Source organism: Sceloporus occidentalis, unplaced genomic scaffold (assembly GCF_023333645.1).
Source record: "Sceloporus occidentalis isolate IW3139 unplaced genomic scaffold, rSceOcc1.0.p SCAF_150, whole genome shotgun sequence".
In the NCBI taxonomy this organism is placed as follows: domain Eukaryota; kingdom Metazoa; phylum Chordata; class Lepidosauria; order Squamata; family Phrynosomatidae; genus Sceloporus; species Sceloporus occidentalis.
In genome coordinates, this window is record NW_028317130.1 from 1,995,641 (window position 1) to 2,013,853 (window position 18,213).

General features: G+C 40.3%; 1 protein-coding gene across 6 annotated transcripts in view; it reads left to right on the plus strand.

Moving 5' to 3' along the window:
• The window catches only part of LOC149280671 (actin-binding LIM protein 2-like), an 83,550-nt gene that overhangs the window by 47,085 nt on the left and 18,252 nt on the right, over positions 1 to 18,213 (plus strand). For 4 of the 6 annotated variants that reach the window (XR_016278138.1, XM_089500267.1, XM_089500271.1 and 1 more), the window contains 4 exons: positions 1,230 to 1,328; positions 9,281 to 9,382; positions 10,924 to 10,977; positions 15,551 to 15,597. Coding sequence is in view for 5 of the 6 variants with exons in the window: in XM_089500267.1 (XP_089356393.1) it covers positions 1,230 to 1,328; positions 9,281 to 9,382; positions 10,924 to 10,977; positions 15,551 to 15,597 (302 nt within the window). In the remaining variant the exon portion in view is untranslated. The remainder of the gene's footprint in view (positions 1 to 1,229; positions 1,329 to 9,280; positions 9,383 to 10,923; positions 10,978 to 15,550; positions 15,598 to 18,213) is intronic. The other 2 variants (XM_089500268.1, XM_089500269.1) reach the window with 2 other exon arrangements.

The following is an 18,213-nucleotide window of genomic DNA, read 5'->3' on the forward strand; positions in this document are numbered from 1 at the left end:
CTCCAACATCTGTTTAAAGACCTTTACTTAAGGAGAGTCCACCATATTCCGAGGCAGTTTATTTCACTCTCAAACAACTTTTATCTCCAGGAGGTTCTTTGTGATATTTAGGTGGAATCTCTTTTCTTTGAGTCTTAAACCCTTCATTACCTGAGAGGCAAAAAAAAAAAGCATTTATGCTCCTCTGTGGCAATTGCATTTTTAAAAACCTGGTGTAGGGAGGAGGGGCAACTGGGAGAGTGGCAGCGGCAGTGGCAGCCAAAAGGGCATGCTTCTCTGGTCCCCAGCTTTTTTCCCTGGGAGGAAGCCTCGGCCAAGAGTTGCCAGCAGGGATATGTGCTTGCACCTCCTGTCTTGAAAGGAGAAGGGGGACAATCGAGTGTCACCCCTCTTTTGGGTGTCACCCGGTGTGGTCTGCATCCCCCCGCCATTGTCCAGCTTGCAAAATTATTATAAACAGATTTTAGATAGAGGGTATTTAGATGCATACATGTCCTCTTCAAAAAGGCTGCACCCATTTTGATTTTGGTGCAATTTAAGGTTTGTTTTGCACATTATCTTCACCATTACCCAGACCATTTTGCCTATCTTTCTATCCTGGCCTTCTGCACATATTAAAAAAAGATTGAAGAAGTGAAAGAAACTAGTAACACAGTGGCTTTTCATGTCATGGCAGAATAAAATATTTGGCTGGTGGCTGAATTTGGCCTGGACGAATACAGATTGTGCAGACCTGTAACACAGTACTCAAGGCTGAGGCAATGTAAAAACACCCAGAACCCACACAAATGTCTGAGTGAAAATTTACTTGCAGCAAGAAAGATGGGAAGGAACTGAACTAAGCTTAACCAAGTGGTAAAATAAAGCAAATTATCATTATCTTTGCTGTTTTTCCTCTGCTTGCTTGGCCTCAGGGATAATCAGCTCGTGCTTAGAGAGACCAGGATTCCCTCTTGTCTCAGGTTCAGCTTGAAATGAATTGGACTCCATTCCAAGTGGAGCTGCTTCCTCCACTGTTGTGAGGAGCAGGGCTTTTCTGGCTATAGGCTGTAAAGTAAAAGCTGCTGTTCCTCATCTTGTTTCTGTGCAAACTAGTGCAAACAAACCTTGGAATTATGAGCAGGACACTTTTCTTAGAAGAAGAAATTTCTTTGCTGTGAGTATTTTGTAGCTTTTAGTGAGTAACTGAGGAGGCGTTTATTTTCACTTAATTTTCTGTTGCCCCCTAGCTGGTACTCAGACTCTTGGTACCAGTAGCTGCATCTCCCTGCCCCAACACACAAGCCTTACATCTACATTCAGACATCATTACATCCCTTTCTTCAAAGGTAAGGTCCAGGAATGCCATTTGTGATGTGGTAACTGTAGACATCTCCAAGTGTGATTTTTGGATGTTGTGTGTGCATGTCCCTCTCTAATTAATAATTTCCCCCCTCTAATTTTTGTGCGTGATTTCTTGATATACATTACAGAGTTTTGCTTCAATGGGTTTTAAATGATATACTGAAAGCTAAACACTTTAAAGTTTTGAAATGGCACAGTATTACAGTCTGCCCTTTCTTTACGCGGGGGATCCATTCCGGACTCCCCCGTGTAAAGCGAATTCTGCCTATGCTCAAGCCCCATTTAAATGAATCGGGCTTGTGCACATGGTGGTGCGGTGGCGTGGCAGTGCACATGCAGCGCTGGCACGCACTCCATTATTCCCTATGGGATGCACCACCCCTTCTCCCAGCACAGCTTCTAGCGTACGCTGAAAGCCGTGTAAAGCGTGCCTGCGTATGACACGGGCGCACTGTATTTCAAACACACAGTTATATTTTGGGAAGCAGGATATAAAGCCTGCGATATAATAAAGAGTGAGTTATTGTTGTAGTGTGCCTTCAAGTCACTTCTGACTTATAGTGACCCTAAAGCAAACCTATCACAGGGTTTTCTTGGCAACATTTTTTTCAGAAGGGATTTGCTCTTGATTCCTCTGAGCCTGAGAGAGTGTGATTTGCCTAAGATCATCCAGTGGTTTCCATGGCCAAGGGGGGATTTGAACCCTGATTTCCCAGTGCCCTAGTCCAACACTCAAACTACGCTGGGCCCTTGCCTTACGTGGGGGATCCATTCTGGAGCCCCCATGTAAGGGGAAATCCACGTACGCTTGCGTCCCATTGGGAACAATGGGGTGTGAAGGCGAGTGCCATTGTTTTTCTCTCCGCATGGCTTCCGCTAATGCTGGAAGCCATGTATAGTGCAGCATATGACACTGGTGCACTGTACTACACCACAGTATCATAAAGAGTGATAGTGGATTCCATTTTTTTAGAATTTTGATTTGCTGTTTTTATATCCTCAGTGAAAAAAAGTGCCCCAGCTCTCAGGAATCCTTACAGAGAAAACAGAAAAACAGCCATGTGATTCTTTGCAGTTCAGGATACATTTTGGATAGTTCATTTGTGTCCAGAACTTATATACATAAAAATGTGAATTTTGTTTAGAAAACCGATTTTTTTTTACATAAGAAACAGTGTATTATGTGTAAAAAAACAAACTCCAAACCCACATCACTGTTTCTTGCACATAAAATGAAAAACCATGTGGCATTCTGGCATTCTGAAATATTAGTAGCAACCGAGGACTGCAGATTTAAAAAATGCAAAAATAGTTCATTCTTTCATGTGAGTACAAAATGAAGATTTAAGTCCATAGTCAGAACAAACCAAGTCCTGCCAAATAGTCAGGAAAATCAAGTGCAGGAGATCCAAACCCAAAGGCTGGTAACAGTCAGACTCCACCAAAGTAAAATATGACAGACATCCAAGAATTTGGAGAATGTGGAAGACATGGATGGCATTAGTTTCTGCAGCCTAGATTGATGCTTCTAAACAGGAGTTGCTAGTGTCTCACCCAAATCTGTCAGCAGTAGCCTTCAAAATGAGGTATCATTCACATCTATAAAGTCCTCTGCTGTAGCTAAGCAAGTTTAGCATTGCAGTTCTTTCTTGCCTTTTGTTATGCTGGTGTTTCTGGAGGCTCCTAAACTTTGAAGGCTAGGCTTCAGATGTCCTTTTTGGAAGCCCAGGCTCCTCCATGATTCCTGATTTTGCCAGTTCCTGTGGGGGATTGTTGGCTGGGGGCTCTGGGAGAATGTTATAAGTGCAAGGAACAAAGCAAACTAATTTCTCTCAACCAGTTCTAACTAGATTTCCAAGAAAAATAAGCACAAAGGAGAAGAAGTTGCTATTGCCATCTAAGCATGTTTGTTAAGGAGATTGGCCCTGCATGCCATAAGGTTTTCTAAATGAGCCCCCTTTCCTCGATGTTTGTGTGATTCTCAAAGTGGTCCGCCAAAAGCTACTTGAGAAATTGGAGAGGTCTTTAGAAAACCACAATGTTCATGACTTACATTGTCTGTATGGATAAAATGTAAAGGCACAAAGAGAAATGTCAAATTTACAAAACTACGGACTCTTTCACATGGAGAAAAGTGACAGGAGCATAGCAGGAGGCTCCTGTCACTATTGCACAATTGCTTGAAGATTATCAGATGGCATCACGCGATGTCGCCATAATCCTGGCAATATCCCCCGAATAAAGAGTAATCTTAGCTCTGCTTTTCATTCTTGGGAAAATCCCACTATTATCCCATCCCTTTCCACGATGTGAAAGAGTCCTAAGAGGCATAACTGCCATAAAAAAGTGATGGCAACAAAAGGAAGATCAAAAAAGGAGGGGGGGGGACCTACAACATCCAGCTTTATTTAATGTAGAGGCACCAATGTGGAAACCTGTCATTGAACATAACCATATGGTGGCTAGAGCTACCATATAAATCCTAGTCCACATGCAGTGATTTAAAAACAATAGAAAGGCACAAAATTAGGAAGCTTCTTTTTCATCTGTTTATTGAATTGGGGAAAATATCTGCAGAGTACAGATGAAATTCACAAAAGGTCAATTTTCCTGCATTGCTGCCTCACTTACAGGGAAGTTAGTATTCTAGGAGTAGGCAGGTCCAAAGGTGAAAGGTGACTTGTTAATTCTGTTTAATAGGTAATTCAGATATGGGAGCTGAATGAGATGCATCGGTTTTAAAAATCAGTTACCTACATTTCAGCCAATTTTCTTGTTCACCTCTACTAAGGCAGCAGTACACACAGAAAGGTCATAATTGTATCAGTGTCTTTTAAAACAACCTGAAACCAGCTGTTCAGTAGAGAATGGGAAAAAGGAGCCAAGGTTAATCCAGCCCTTCATTAAGCTGTGATCCATTATCTATCCTTTCTTGGGAAACAAATTGGCAAAATGTTGGGTTTGAACAGAAGAGCACTGTATATCTACTTCCACAGCCAGCCACATGTAACACCCCCAAATGGTTGAGCATAGGCAACTATCTCCTAATTGTAAATCCATCCACAAATCTTTGGCATAGTTTTGATGCTACATACTCTAATCTCCAAAATAGCTTCAAAATGGAGATGTGTGAGGAATAGTGGGGTCACTAGGATTGGTGCCTCCCCCAGTACAGTAACTCATAGTAACTCATGGTGTCACCCCATGGACCTCTTCTTTCCCCCTTCCTACTTGTATGTTCCCAATGCTCTGACAGCTAAGTGGTTTTTCAATTCAGCTGCATTACCACCCTAGCAGCCAAGGTGCTGGATAGGAATGGCATCACACTGGGCATTTTTCTTTTTCTAGCCAAAAAAGGGGAAGAGCCTTGATGGCGGCTGAATGGGAGGGAGGAGCAGAGGGCCTCTGGACATGTGACTTGCCATACATTGCCCTTCTAGTCAATTGCTTCAGATTGTTTTTATCTTGTTTTGTTATTGGTTGCAAAATGCAGGGAAAACCTAAAAATTTCATTTTTATACACAGTCATTTTGGTGTCACTCTTTCTGATAGTGTCAGCTGGTGCATCCCTCCCCACCCCTCATGATGCCACTGGTGAGGAAGGGTTGCTTTTTTTAATGGGTTCACTAGGTCTGTATACTGTATCCCAGAAGCCAGTGTGGATACAGACACCATTTGTGGTCAGAAATTCATACATTGCACCTAGCAGAACCAAAAAAAACCTAGTTTGTGCATACATTTGAAAAAAAAGTAGTTTGTGACTATGTGCATACATTTGAAAAAGGTACAAAAATACAGCATGATTTTCTAAAATTCGTACAAAATATGTTTTGGTAAGAGGATGCCAAACATCCAAAATTGGATGCAGAGAAAAAAACACATAAAATATTAATTCATCTGCACTGTGCACAGAAAATGCACAGACCTGAGGGAACATGAGCTTGTTGGTGAAAAAACAAGAATCATAACCAGATCAGACTTGACACACCTTTACATCCCTCATCATACCCATTGTTCTCTCATTGTATTCATGCTAAAGTGATTCTTCCAAATTAGCATTAGTTGTACAGTAGTGGAGTCTCTTTTGAGCTTCTGGTTGCTTACTAACACCCTGTATTATTTTACTAGCTCTTCCTTTCCACCAATTGAATTTCTTTTTTGCTTGCTCGTTTGCTTTATAATGCCATAAAGAGTACAATTAAGAACTGATTCCCACCATGGCCACCTGTTAGGTCAAGACACAGTACATTTGTGCATAAGCTGCAGCACATTCTACATATCTTGGCTATGGCATTATAAACCCATGACTTGATAATCCAACACTTGTATAAAATTTGACAGAGAGTCAAAATAAGGCAATAACATCAACAAGGCCTTATTTACCTGAAAATATTCCCAAGGAAGTCTAGCCTGTCATGAAACTTTTTGTGAGCTGGCTTTTTCCTGTTAAAAATGATGGTTGCAGCAATCTCTGATTTAGTGAGAAGATTACAGTTTTATAAACAAGCAGTTCTTGGCATGTTATCACTTGATTACATTAATTCAGGACTATTTAGACTTAAGTCTATTCCATAAAAAGGAGTTAAAGTAGATTTAATAGCACATAATCTAGGCGCCTTTCAAATCCCAACCATGTTAAAATAGAAAAGAATTCTTGGTAGAACCAGGAATAAAACAATAACAAAATGTCGACAACATGTTTTTTTTAAAAAAAAATGCAAACACTATTAATAAATAGATGTTATAATGAAAAACTATTAATAAAATTTATTTTAAAACTCTTCATTAAGAATATTGAACAAGAATGAATGCAAGGCAACCACAGATGGTAAATACTCCATCCCTGATTGTATGATCACCTAATGATTGAATATTTTAAATAACTAATAGGAATGCTGTAATTCAGTATTAGTATTTTATAGATTGTCTCTTTGTATTTGTATTGTATTATTTTAATGATGTAATCCTGCTTCGATCCTTGGGAGAGGCAGGAAATATTATTATTATTATTATTATTATTATTATTATTATTATTATTATTATTTAAAGCTAAGTAAATATTTAAGAGCAGGTGGAAAACCTATGTGAAATGATCCTCTGGAGGGTAGAAAACCTTATAAAATGTTACACCACTCATAAAATATGATAAATGAATGTTGAATAAGATGGATAAGGCCCAGAGGTTAGGAGTAAAGGGGATAAAGAGCTCATGAAATAAATTCAGGTTTAATATTGGTAACTGTATAATTTTTGTACTGTTCTCAAGGCTTTACATTCTTAATTCAGTGACTGTTTAATCTATCTGAATTCTATTCTAAAAAGTCTCTTAGGCCTGTTACAGACTGCCAAAATAAAGCTGCTTTGGGTCTCTTTGGAGGTATGCTGTTTAAATGATGCATGCATCCTAAGAATCCGGAAGCTGCACCAAAGCTGCACTCCAGTGCTTAGGAATGGAGTGTGGCTTTGGTGCGACCTCCGGACTCTTAGGACCCATGCATCGTTTAAATAGCATACCTCCAAAGAGACCCGAAGCAGCTTTATTTTGGCAGTCTGTAACAGGCCTAAGTCTTGCCTTGTGCATGCTTTCTCTACTGCAGTTTCAGCTAATGTGTCACTAATGTTTTGCAACCTTGTGCTTCAGCTCTCAGCATTTGTGCTGGAGTAAAGATATTGTGAGTGTATTTTCAATAATTTCTAAATTGTTTTAATCAGACTGGTCCCTTCCTTTTTTGTTCCCTGTCCATTCAATAGTCCATGTCCATTCCTCAAAGTCTGATTCATCAAAAGTGCTATGGTTCTACTTTAAGTGCCATGATGACAACCTATGGAATCCTGGAGTTTGTAGTTTGGTGAGTCAGTAAAGTTCTTTGGCAAGAGGATTCTAAACACCCTACTCTAAACTTCAAAACTCAGACTTCCATAGGATGTGACCATGACACTTAGAGTGGAATATAGTATTATAATTGTGTAGTGTGAAAGGGCCCCTAGCCATGGCTAAAATTCATTGTTTGTGTGGCATGTAATGCCCTGGGGTACTCAGAATTCATTTTGGGGACTGTACCCCAAAGACTATGGGTGCCCTATAAAAAGTGAGTGAATGAAGCGTGATGATTCCACACTCAACATTTAGTATGGAAGAACCCTAGGAAACAGGGGGGAAAAGGAGCTAAAAAGCTCAGACACTTATGTTTTTTATTAATCAAATGATCTTGTTAAATGAAGAGCTCCAATGCATGCCAGGAGCAGCCTTCCACAAGGTTTTGTTTTTTTTAAATCAAGGCAAAATCTCTGTCTACTATTTTTTTTTCCCTTCTTCATAATAAAGGGCCACAATTAATGAGGGCCTATGTAGGAACAGCTGCTGATTCTGTGCTACTTATCTATTCTGTGTACCTCATTTCAATGAGCCTACAGAAGAGATCAGGCACTTCCGATCTACAGGGTTTATCACTGAATTTGTGAGAACTTCAGAGAAGTCCGTTGCCCCTCTCCAAGGGCTTCTGAGTGAGCCACATCCCTGAAGAGCCCTGCTTGAAACCACAGCTCAATCTGCTTCCCTCTTTCCCCAACTGGGGAAGGTAAGGCGTCTGGGCTGAGAGGACTTCACCTGCTGTTTCCCCTTCCCAATGAGAGTGACTGAAGGGCAGGCAAAGCCAGCTGCATACATATGAGGTGCATGTGCACACCTTTTTGCACCTGTAATTTGGCCTGGACAAACATGTTGGGAGGATGACTTTCAGCCGTGTTGCTGAGTCAGCATTGCCTGCAATCCCCAAGTGGAAATAGCAAAACCCACTATGCATGTGTGTACGCATGCATGCATGTGTAAATGTGTGTATGTGTGTATGTAGATCTTGGAGTGGTGGGGTTGATTCTCCAGGGCTTCTGTTTAATTACAACCTGCTCAAAAAAGCTTCAATTGAGTCAAGATCACCACATTCTTTTACCAACTCTTACCAGGCCACAGTGGACAGAACATTGAATGCTTGATTGCAATTAATTTATCTAGATTTTTTCTTCTTCTTAATAACAGCTCTTCCTGTGTCTGTGTGTGCATATATGTGTGTGAGAGAGAGAGAGGGTGAAATCAAGGCATATGGGGAAGTTCTAAAAACAACTGCCACAGTCCATTGAAAATTCACCTCCTTAAAGCTGCTTAGCCCAAAAGCTGCTTAACCCCCTCCTAGCCTTCTAATCCTCCCAGCTACTATTTAACCAAGACAAACTTGACATTTTAAATGCAGTCATACATTTAACATCAGATGGACCTTGGCCGTATGGTCCAATTGGATCAACTGAGACAGCCAGTCAAGACACACCTGTACAATTCCATTGTGCTTCCAGGCCCTTGCACAGCCCTTCAATTGTTGTTGAACTTCAACTTATTCAGTTTAGGCTGTGCTGACTAGGGCTGCTGAAAGCTGCATTTCAGCAATATTTGGAGGGGATCACACAGTTCACATTTTGGACTGGCCCTGGCCAGTTTGCCACTCCCGGGAGCCACTGCAGGCCAGCTGTTGCCTACACTGGGCTAGGCTGACAAATACAATCAGGCAGCTTTATATGTCCATATGAACTGATTAGCTGAGAATCCTCTGCACTGTATATGATATTCCAGATGAATGTGTTTTAGGAGAGGACGTAGCTCAGATAAATGCTATGAGAGCAAACTTTTTGTGATGCAATACATACTATATAATGTAGGTGAAAGGAAGAAAACTTACTTCTGTACAGGGTTAAGATCTCAGCAGTATTGTAGAATCAAGAGGCCAGAATGCTGAAAAATAACATGGGGTTTCATAACTAGTTCCACAAAAACCTGTTGGATTAACAAGTTATTTGAAAAAAACCCTTTTTATGCTTGAGTTTCTCTACTTCGCTTTCCATTTTTTCTTTTATGTGCCTTTCCCCCCTTTTTTTGCTCTTCTCCTTGGAGGCAGTGAAAGTGGTCGGAGCACTCCAAGCTTATCCATGTACTCAGACAGCAAGTCTTCACCATCTCTCTATCAGCAAGCACCTAGACATTTTCATGTTCCAGGTAGGCATCCATTGCTTAGCTTTTATCCTTATTTGCTGCTATCTGGGTTATTTTACAGATGTATCCATGTAATTAATATATATAATATTTACAAAAAATTATATAATATATAAAAATAATGTTAACAGTATTAATAATAAGAAACTTGGTTATTTGTATGTCTGTCTATCTATCTATCTATCTATCTATTTATATTTGGTTTCAAATATACACATCTTAACTTTTTTTATCAAGAACTAATCTTACATCATCATTTTTTAAAGAGACAAATGATGTGGGAGATCTGTGACAAGTTTTCACAGCATATTCTTTTTATTTACAGACAGATGAGACCCAACGCTATAGTACTGAAGCTGGGGCAGAGGAACTTTTCCAATCATGCATTTTCCTCAATTTGAATAACACATGTGTTGACAGCTGAGGATTAAGGAAAAGAAGGCATTCATATGTCTCAGCCCATTTTCTCCCTGCCACATCTAATAGCTTCCAGGGAGAGGGTGAATCTGGGGACATGGCATGAGGAAAGGATTAACAGCACTTGGAAAAGTGACTTTTTTGGACTACATATCAGAATTCTCAGCTAGCATGACCAGTCTGATCTTTTCCCTCTTCGTCTGACCCAAGGGGTCTCATCCAAATCATGCTGCAATACCTTCTGAATGTTGGCAGTTGTAATCACAGCACTCCCTCATCATTTTTGACCCTAAGATTTATACTAATGTAACATTTTGTGAGAAAGAACGTGAAGAAAGATATAATCAGAGAGCCTCTAAGTAAGGTCTAGTTTGACCCATTAGAAATGACTGAAAATGCCATCAGCTCTACACCCAGTTGTTTAAATTGCATTTTATCAGAGAAGAAAAGATAGTTGAATTGAATCTCTGGTAAACTACTTTGTGTTTACTGAAAAAAGATAGGGCTGAAACAGATGGCCATAAAGGGGCAGATCTATGCCACCCCTTTGAGTGCCAGATCAGGGCCATGGCAATTGTGCACTGTGGCCCCAAGCCGGCATTTTTCCAGCCCAAAAAGGAGCAGCAACATGCCACTCCTTTTTGGGCTGGAAAAGAGGCACGCTTTTCCCCACTGCCTCAGCTTTTTTATGGCATGCAGCATCTGGTCGCTGTGCCTCAGGAATGCCTAAATGCTGACTACTGTCTGGTCGGGTGGGTGGCATGATGCCGGATTGGGGACAGAGTCAGGGCATGCAGTGTACAGTTGCCACGCCACCAGGAAGCAGGCTTAAATTGCTGGTCTGTTCAGCCCCCTAGTAAAGTTGATACTGACATTGGCCTAGAACTAAGTATTTTGCTTTGCAGTGTGAACTTTTGTTCACAGAAGGAGAGTTATAAGCAAGGAAAGGTCCTTCAGTTTTCCCATAAATGGAAGCTCCTTCTGCTTAACTAAGCAGAACACAGGGATGTGGAGTCAGTGACTTAAGATACAGAAGTGAGTGGTGGGCTTTGAGGGTGTTCAAACTAATAATATTTTTTCTCATGTTTGCTTACTGTTTGGCTTTCTCTTCTTCTTCTTCTTCTTAGACACTGGAGTTAAAGATAACATCTATAGGAAACCCCCTATCTACAGACAGCATGGTACAGTCTGCTTTTCTCTGCTGTAGTGTGCTCTAGCCAGGCCCTTTTCCCTCCTTATGCATGTTAACTCTGAATGTGTGCTGCCATTTTGTTCACATTTGGTTATAGTACAATTCTAATTGTATGGAATTGTGTCTGGACAGACAGAAGTTTTGTTTGTTGTTGTGTAGTGCCATCGAAAGAAATTAGTACATGACTTCAAAAGTCTGTCTTTGTTCCTCCTTCACTTCCTAAATTCTTTTTTTTTTTTTTCCTTTTCAAAATCCTTAAGTGGTACATATTTAGTATGACTAGCTTGGATTATAGGGTTGTTTCCCTCTCTTCTTTTTCCATAGTCTATAGAAAAATCTCTATAGACAACAAATTGGTTGTGTACTCTAAAGTCTTGTTTGCTGCAGGTTATAAGTTAACACATATATTCTCTGTTACCGAATGCAATGATAACCTTTGCCTGGGGAACTCTTCCTAATGTTTTAATGGGCATGAAAATGCAATAAATAATGTGGGTTTAGGGTTGCTGTTGACAAAATGAAGGATTAAAAGTATTGGGGGAAAACACAGAAAGATAAAAACAAAGTGAAAGATGTACTTTCAGGCCTGATGCTTTCAATAGTAATGTGAGGTCAAAGGCTTTCATGGCCGGCACGCATAGTTTTTGTGGGCTTTTTGGGCTATGTGTCCATGTTCTAGAAGCGTTTATTCCTGACGTTTTGCCAGCATCTGTGGCTGACATCTTCAATTGTACTTTCTTTAATGTTTAGAGAAATTAATGGAGTTGTATAGCCTAATTTCTGACACTGAAACAAATGAATGGAGGGCAAGGAAGAAGCCTGTTTTATCCTGTGTTCATATCTATGTCAGATTGCTGAAGGGTGTGACTTGAGCTGGAAGCACAAGTAAGGCCTTGCTGTAACCACAAGTGCAAGGAGAGCTGATACCTGAAATACAGACAGCAAATGGTGGACTAGGCAAAAGTGAAACTCTAAGGATCAAATGTAGAATTGTTCCCTCAAGTATTATAGCATACACTTTTCTTCTAGCCCTTACTTTGTATAAACACTTGTCCCTCCATATTCACTAGGGTTAGGGGCACAAGACCCCCCTTAATTTGGAAAAACCACAAATAACAAAAATACCATGTTTTTATCTGAGAGGACACCTCTCTAGGAATCTCTAGGTCCATCAGCGCAACCCTGTGGTCATCGTCCGACAGACATTGACCATAGAACTGCGCTGGAGAAGCTACAAATGCCTAGTAGAGCATTCTCTCTAGGAATCTCTAGGTCTTTCAGTACAACTTTTAGTTAAAGTTGACCATAGAGCTGCACTGGAGGAGCTAGACATTCCTAGAGAGAACATATTAATCAAATCCATGAATAATCAGATCTGCAAATATCAAAGATGCAAATATGGAGGGATGAGTGTAGTATATTGCATGGTCATTGGACGGTTTAATTGGTTTAATTTTCTGTCTTACTGAGGTATATCACTCTGAAGAACTGGGAGTAATGTCCAGTTTGACTCTAAGATCTCAATATTTAGACCAGACTGACCTTAGATTTAAAGACAGATGTTCCACATAATTAGTTCCAAGAAAAGAAAGAAGCTGGTGTTGGGGAACTCATTGCTCAGGAGCATGGAGGGAACTGTCTGCCAGACAGACAAGATGAATCAGAAAGTATGCTGTCTCCCTGGCATATGCATTTGGTATGTCACAACTTGCTGAAGCTCATCATACCCCTTTCTTCTTAATCATGTGGGCACTAATGACAATGTAAAGTACACCTACAGTGGCCAAAAAATCCCAGGTTCACCCAGGTTCAACCTGTATACTCTACATTCTTGTTTACATGATGTATGGCCTGATTCACAGCGAATCTGTCCCTTCTGTCCCTTATCCCACTCGTAAAATCCTTGCAGGTTACTCTGGATTTCTCTAGGAAATCTAGAAATTCCTGAGTGTGGACAGCAGGGATTGAGTCAGATTTGGGGGGGGGGGGGGGGGCAGAACAGATGGCAGGCAGTGCCTTCATTGCCCATGTCAGCTGTTCCAGGCAAGAAAGGAAAGGGGAAAGGCTTATATCTTTAGGCTGCCACTGCAGTCATCCCAAAGCTCCTCTCTTTATCCCTGCTTCTGACACATTCCTGTCTGGTGTCTGTATGAGGTGCCCAGCCATGTAATCAATGTTGGGAGGGCCCTCATAACTGAGCACATGGCTGGGTACCTCCTTTCCTTTCCTAGGGAGTTCTTGCCCAGGAAAGCAATGCCAGCAGCTCTGAGGATAAGGGAGCAGCAACATGTGGTCCTGATCCAGATTTCAGGTGTGGGCATCAATACAACCTCAGTGTGGAGTTTCCCAGGTAATTGTGGCACAAACAGTGGTGAATCTTGCCCCAAAAGCTCTGGGTTGTACCCAAAGTTTTTCAGCAGTGCAGACAAGCCCCTGATCAACTTGTACCATAGTCTACGCTGATTAAAAAGGCCTGGGAAGGAAGGTGAAGAGTTTTGCTAGTTCTACCGGTGAAAGATAGAAGACAACATAGGAACAGGAAGATACTGCAACTGAATAGCTGGCTGCATACATGGTGTCAACAGCAGAGGTTTGGGGCCATTGTCTTCAGTTTCTAGATGAAGGACTACTGTCTACATGTGAGCAAAACATCATGAAGACCGGGAAGAATGTCTTTGACAAAAACATGATGAATCTGATCAAGAGGGCTTTGAACTAAATCCTTGGTGGGGGAGGAGTAGGAAATAATAGCTCAAACATCTATCCAAAAGCAAGCTCTAAAACCAAGTATATGAATTCTAGAGGAGATGTAGTGGATGGGAGGCACAGTAAAACTTGCAATGAAACAAAAGATGTGAATAAAGAAGGCTATAGCTGTCTACACAAATCACAGAGTTTGGGAAACAAACACGATGAGCTTGAAGTCCTAGTGCAGGAAGGTAAATATATCTTTACAGGTATATATATTAGGTTTATATTCAAGTTGTTTTTACCGACCTTATCATGGAGTTTTCTTGGCAAGTTTCATCAGAGGAGTCGGCCAGTGCTGTCCCTCTGAGGCTGAGACTGTGACTTGGTTGGGTGTGTGTGGTTCCTTGTAGTCGTTCTTGGTGACCCTAAAGCGAAACTATCCTGGGTTTTTTGTTTTGTTTTGTTGTTGTTTTTTACAAGATTTGTTCAGAGGAGATTTTTGTCATTGCCTTCCTCTAAGACTGGAAGAGTGTGACTTGCCCAAGTGAGTTTCATGGCCGAGTTGGGATTCAAGCCCTGGTCTCCAGAGTCGCCCACTCAAACCACTAGACCACTCTGTTTCTCTATATATTACATATTTGGAGTACAGTTCAGCAACATCTGGGTGATCAAAGTTGCCCACTGTTGTGTTAGATGTATCTTTTCTGTATGCCCTGTCTGATGTATCTTTTTATCATAATGATGCAATTATGCAAATATATTTATAGCTTAATGTCACTTACCCATCTCTATCCATTTGGAATATGTGAGAGATTGAGTGTCCCTTGGGTGGTTAAATATCTTTCATACACATGCAGTTTTCTTCTTTAAAAAGTCAACTAGAAAATGCATGCATGTGAAAGTCTGATTAGTTACCATACGGTATCCTTATTCTCCAACCACAAGTCATAGAGAGCTGGAAAAGACCTCAAAGGCCACCCAGTCCAACCCCTGCCATGCAGGAATACACAATCAAAGCACCCCTGACAGATGGCCATCCGGCCTTTGTTTAAAGACCTCCAAAGAAGGAGACTCCACAATTCTCTGAGGGAGTGTGTTCCACTGTCAAACAGCTCTTACTGTCAGCAAGTTCCTCCTAATGTTGAGGTGGAATCTCTGTTCCTATAGCTTGCATCCGTTGTTCTGTACCCTCTTCTCTGGAGCAGCAGAAAACAATGCTGCATCCTCAACATGACATCCCTTCAAATATTTAAATAAGGTCAATCTAACTTCTGTAATGCAGAATTTTAATTTTTATCCATTTATCTGTTTGTCTGCATTTTTACTAATGCTGCACATTCCCTATTTGCTCAGCTCTTCCCTATCGAAGAAGCTGTTTTAGGATTTCCATTGTATAGCACAGTGAGAGGCAACAGCCACTGAAATTTGTTTTTCTGTGCTACTACAAAAACACACAAGCCTTGCTCCCTTTATATCTATCTATTGCTACCTACTATCTATTCCTACTGCTTGAAGGAGTGGTCAGTGTCTTATGCTTAATGTTATTTATTATTCATATTTATAAATGTTACTCATCAAAAGCCTGCTATCTAATTTGGATTGCATATGGAGACAGATTAACCAGAAATAATTTTGTGCTGTGCACATTGGCAGATCGTCTCCAACTCTTGAAAGCAGGGATAAAATGTCCATTAGTATGCATAGTCTGTATATTGATTTCATAATTGCTATTAGCGATATCACTCTGTAAACCTTTTTTTCTCAAATTCATGCATACAAGATATTGTGTTTAGATAAGATTTTTTAAGATCAAAGTCTCTTTATGCTGGAAGTATTTTTTTTAATTGTAGAAAATTTTATTTCTTATCTAGGATCAAGAAAATCAGATGGTGACAGCAGTGATCAAGACAACAAGAAGGTAAATTTAGGTGGCAACAGAACAATGTTTTTATACTATGGGGCAGAGTTTTTTTAAATGTAACTATTTTTAAAGGATATTGGTCAGTATTCTATATCAGCTGCTTAAGTATACTTAGTATACTAAGTAGCAGTCGTAAATACAAAAGAGTTACCTAGGTTTATTCATCTATAACTGTTCCATAATCACAATTGCTACTTAGTCATGAGTATGACACTTTTGCCGCCATTGTAAGCTCCCCCCAAAGCTACTTTACCAGGCATCAGCTGCTGGCAATCAGAGAACTGGTGAATTACATTTCTGCCAATTTTGGAGGGAGTCAGGCCAGGAGAGGTTACTTAGGCCTGAGACAGATGGGCCGAAAGGGACGTGGTGGCAGTGATACTAGAGCTCCGAACCATGCAGCAAGGACACGGTCCAGAACCCTAGTATGTAATGGTGGCAGCCTGATGGCAGCATCCCGTCCACACGGTGCCGCCATCTTGACATAAGGGATGTGTAGTGTCTACATGTTGCTGTGCATAGGTTAGGTCACTGGCACACTCGTGACATAACCTGGGTGCCGCAATAAGAACCTGGAAGAACGGGGTTCTTTTTACTTCGGAGGGACTTTGCGCTGTTTGGCGGCTGCGGCATCCCTCTGGAGTTAAAATGGGCGCCTTCAGACTGCTGTTTTCGAGCAGTCTATCTTGGCCCTTTTTAAACTAAGGCTGCATCTTTACTGCAGAAATAATGCAGTTTGACACCACTTTAACTGCCATGGCTGAATGGTGTGGAATACTGGGATTTGTAGTTTGTTGGGGAACCAGAGCTGTCTGACAGAAAAGGCTAACTATCTCATAAAACGACACATCTGAAAATTTCATAGCATTGAGCCATGATAATTAAGTACAGTGCTCCTGCATTTTACATGGGTGCAGCATACATGGCTTTCAGCATATGTTGAAAGCTATGCCTGAAAAGCCCCTTGCTTGCCCCGGAAGAATTAATGGACCGCACACATGAGGCACGTGCATGCTGCCACACCACAAAGTGCCACAGGTGCAAGCCCCATTTCTTTGAATGGGGCTCCAGCACACATGGATTTCCCCTTACGTGGAGGGATCTGGAACAGATCCTTGAGTAAGGGGAGGGCCCACTGTAGTGTCACACTGCATTATTTCTGCAGTACAGACCAGACCTAAGTAGCTGATGTAGAATACTGGCCATCAGTATGGTTGCTTTTAATTGACAACAAGTTTACTTAAATACGTTTACTTAAATATCTGTGAAAACAAAGATTGAAATTACATTATAAGGATGGCCTTAGAAGGAGCTCTCATTCAAGCCTCTTTAGAAAGTGATCATATTTTACCTGATACCTTGAGTTATTGAGATCTGTTCCTACACAGCTGATCAAAGCTGGCATGTGAGATTTGACTATGACAACAGCCATATAACTGTTAATAGCTGTGATATCACAGTGAAGATTGGAATGTTTTCTTAAAATAATAGTAATAATAATTATAATGTTTATTTCTTACCTGCCTCTTCCTGTAGGTTGAGGTGGGAAACAACAACAAATAACAGAACACATATAAAACCACACCCACACACATGGTTTTATGAATATAAAACATATATAAAAGCATATAAAACCAATACATATTAAAAACTAATAACAGCAGTAGTTAATTTTTAAAAATAAAAACGTGTCATTTAAATATATACATATATACATATAGCAATATACTAACACAATGCTTTTAAATTGCTTTTTAATTTTGTTTTTGAAATACCTTAACATTTAAAAATATAATCAACAGTGTCCCTAAAAATAATGTTTTCAAAGTAAAGAGTAAATGTTACTTGCTACACATATTCTAATAATGTTACCAGTCATTTCATTACTTGGTAAAAGAACAAAAAGTAATGTGCATAGCTGTGTTGGCCATTGTGATGATGGTACTTGTAACAAGTTACTTCCAGTTGTTTTCTACCAATCTTTGGGCTTTGTTGGTGAGCACAGAGAAAGATGCTTTCTGTAATAATACGTTTTTAAAAATAAAAAACTGATTTTGTAAAATGCAGAAAGTACAAGGGTTACAATACCATTGTACAAATGTATAACAAAAAGAACACAGAGCAGATTTTATTACAGAAGACAAATTATGAAAAGGAGGGACAAGTACTGTGAGAACAAAAAAATTATTCAGTGAGAAATCTACTGTTTGGGTGTCAGGACTATTGCACTATATTAATCAATTGGGCATTACACATCAAGTCCAACTGATTTGGCTTTGAGCTTTCTCCAGGATCTTTTGTCCTGCTCATCTCCTCTTAACCAAGTGAGATATCACAAATCTGATCCCGTTTTGTCAGGGAATGGACAAAGTTGTCCACTCATTTCATGTCAACCTGGAGTACATTCAGGAGTAGTAAGAGCTGTCCTGCACTTCTTCTTCTAAGGGTAAAGTCCAGCCCTATGTTGAGTTGGTCCATACCTGGGTTTTAATTTGAACTTTAAAGAAGCTACCCAAATTGCTGAACCTATTTTGGGATAAGGTTCAGCATCCTGGGTAGCTCCTATAAAGTTTAGAGCAGATTCATTGACAAAGAAGGCACCAGCCACCACTG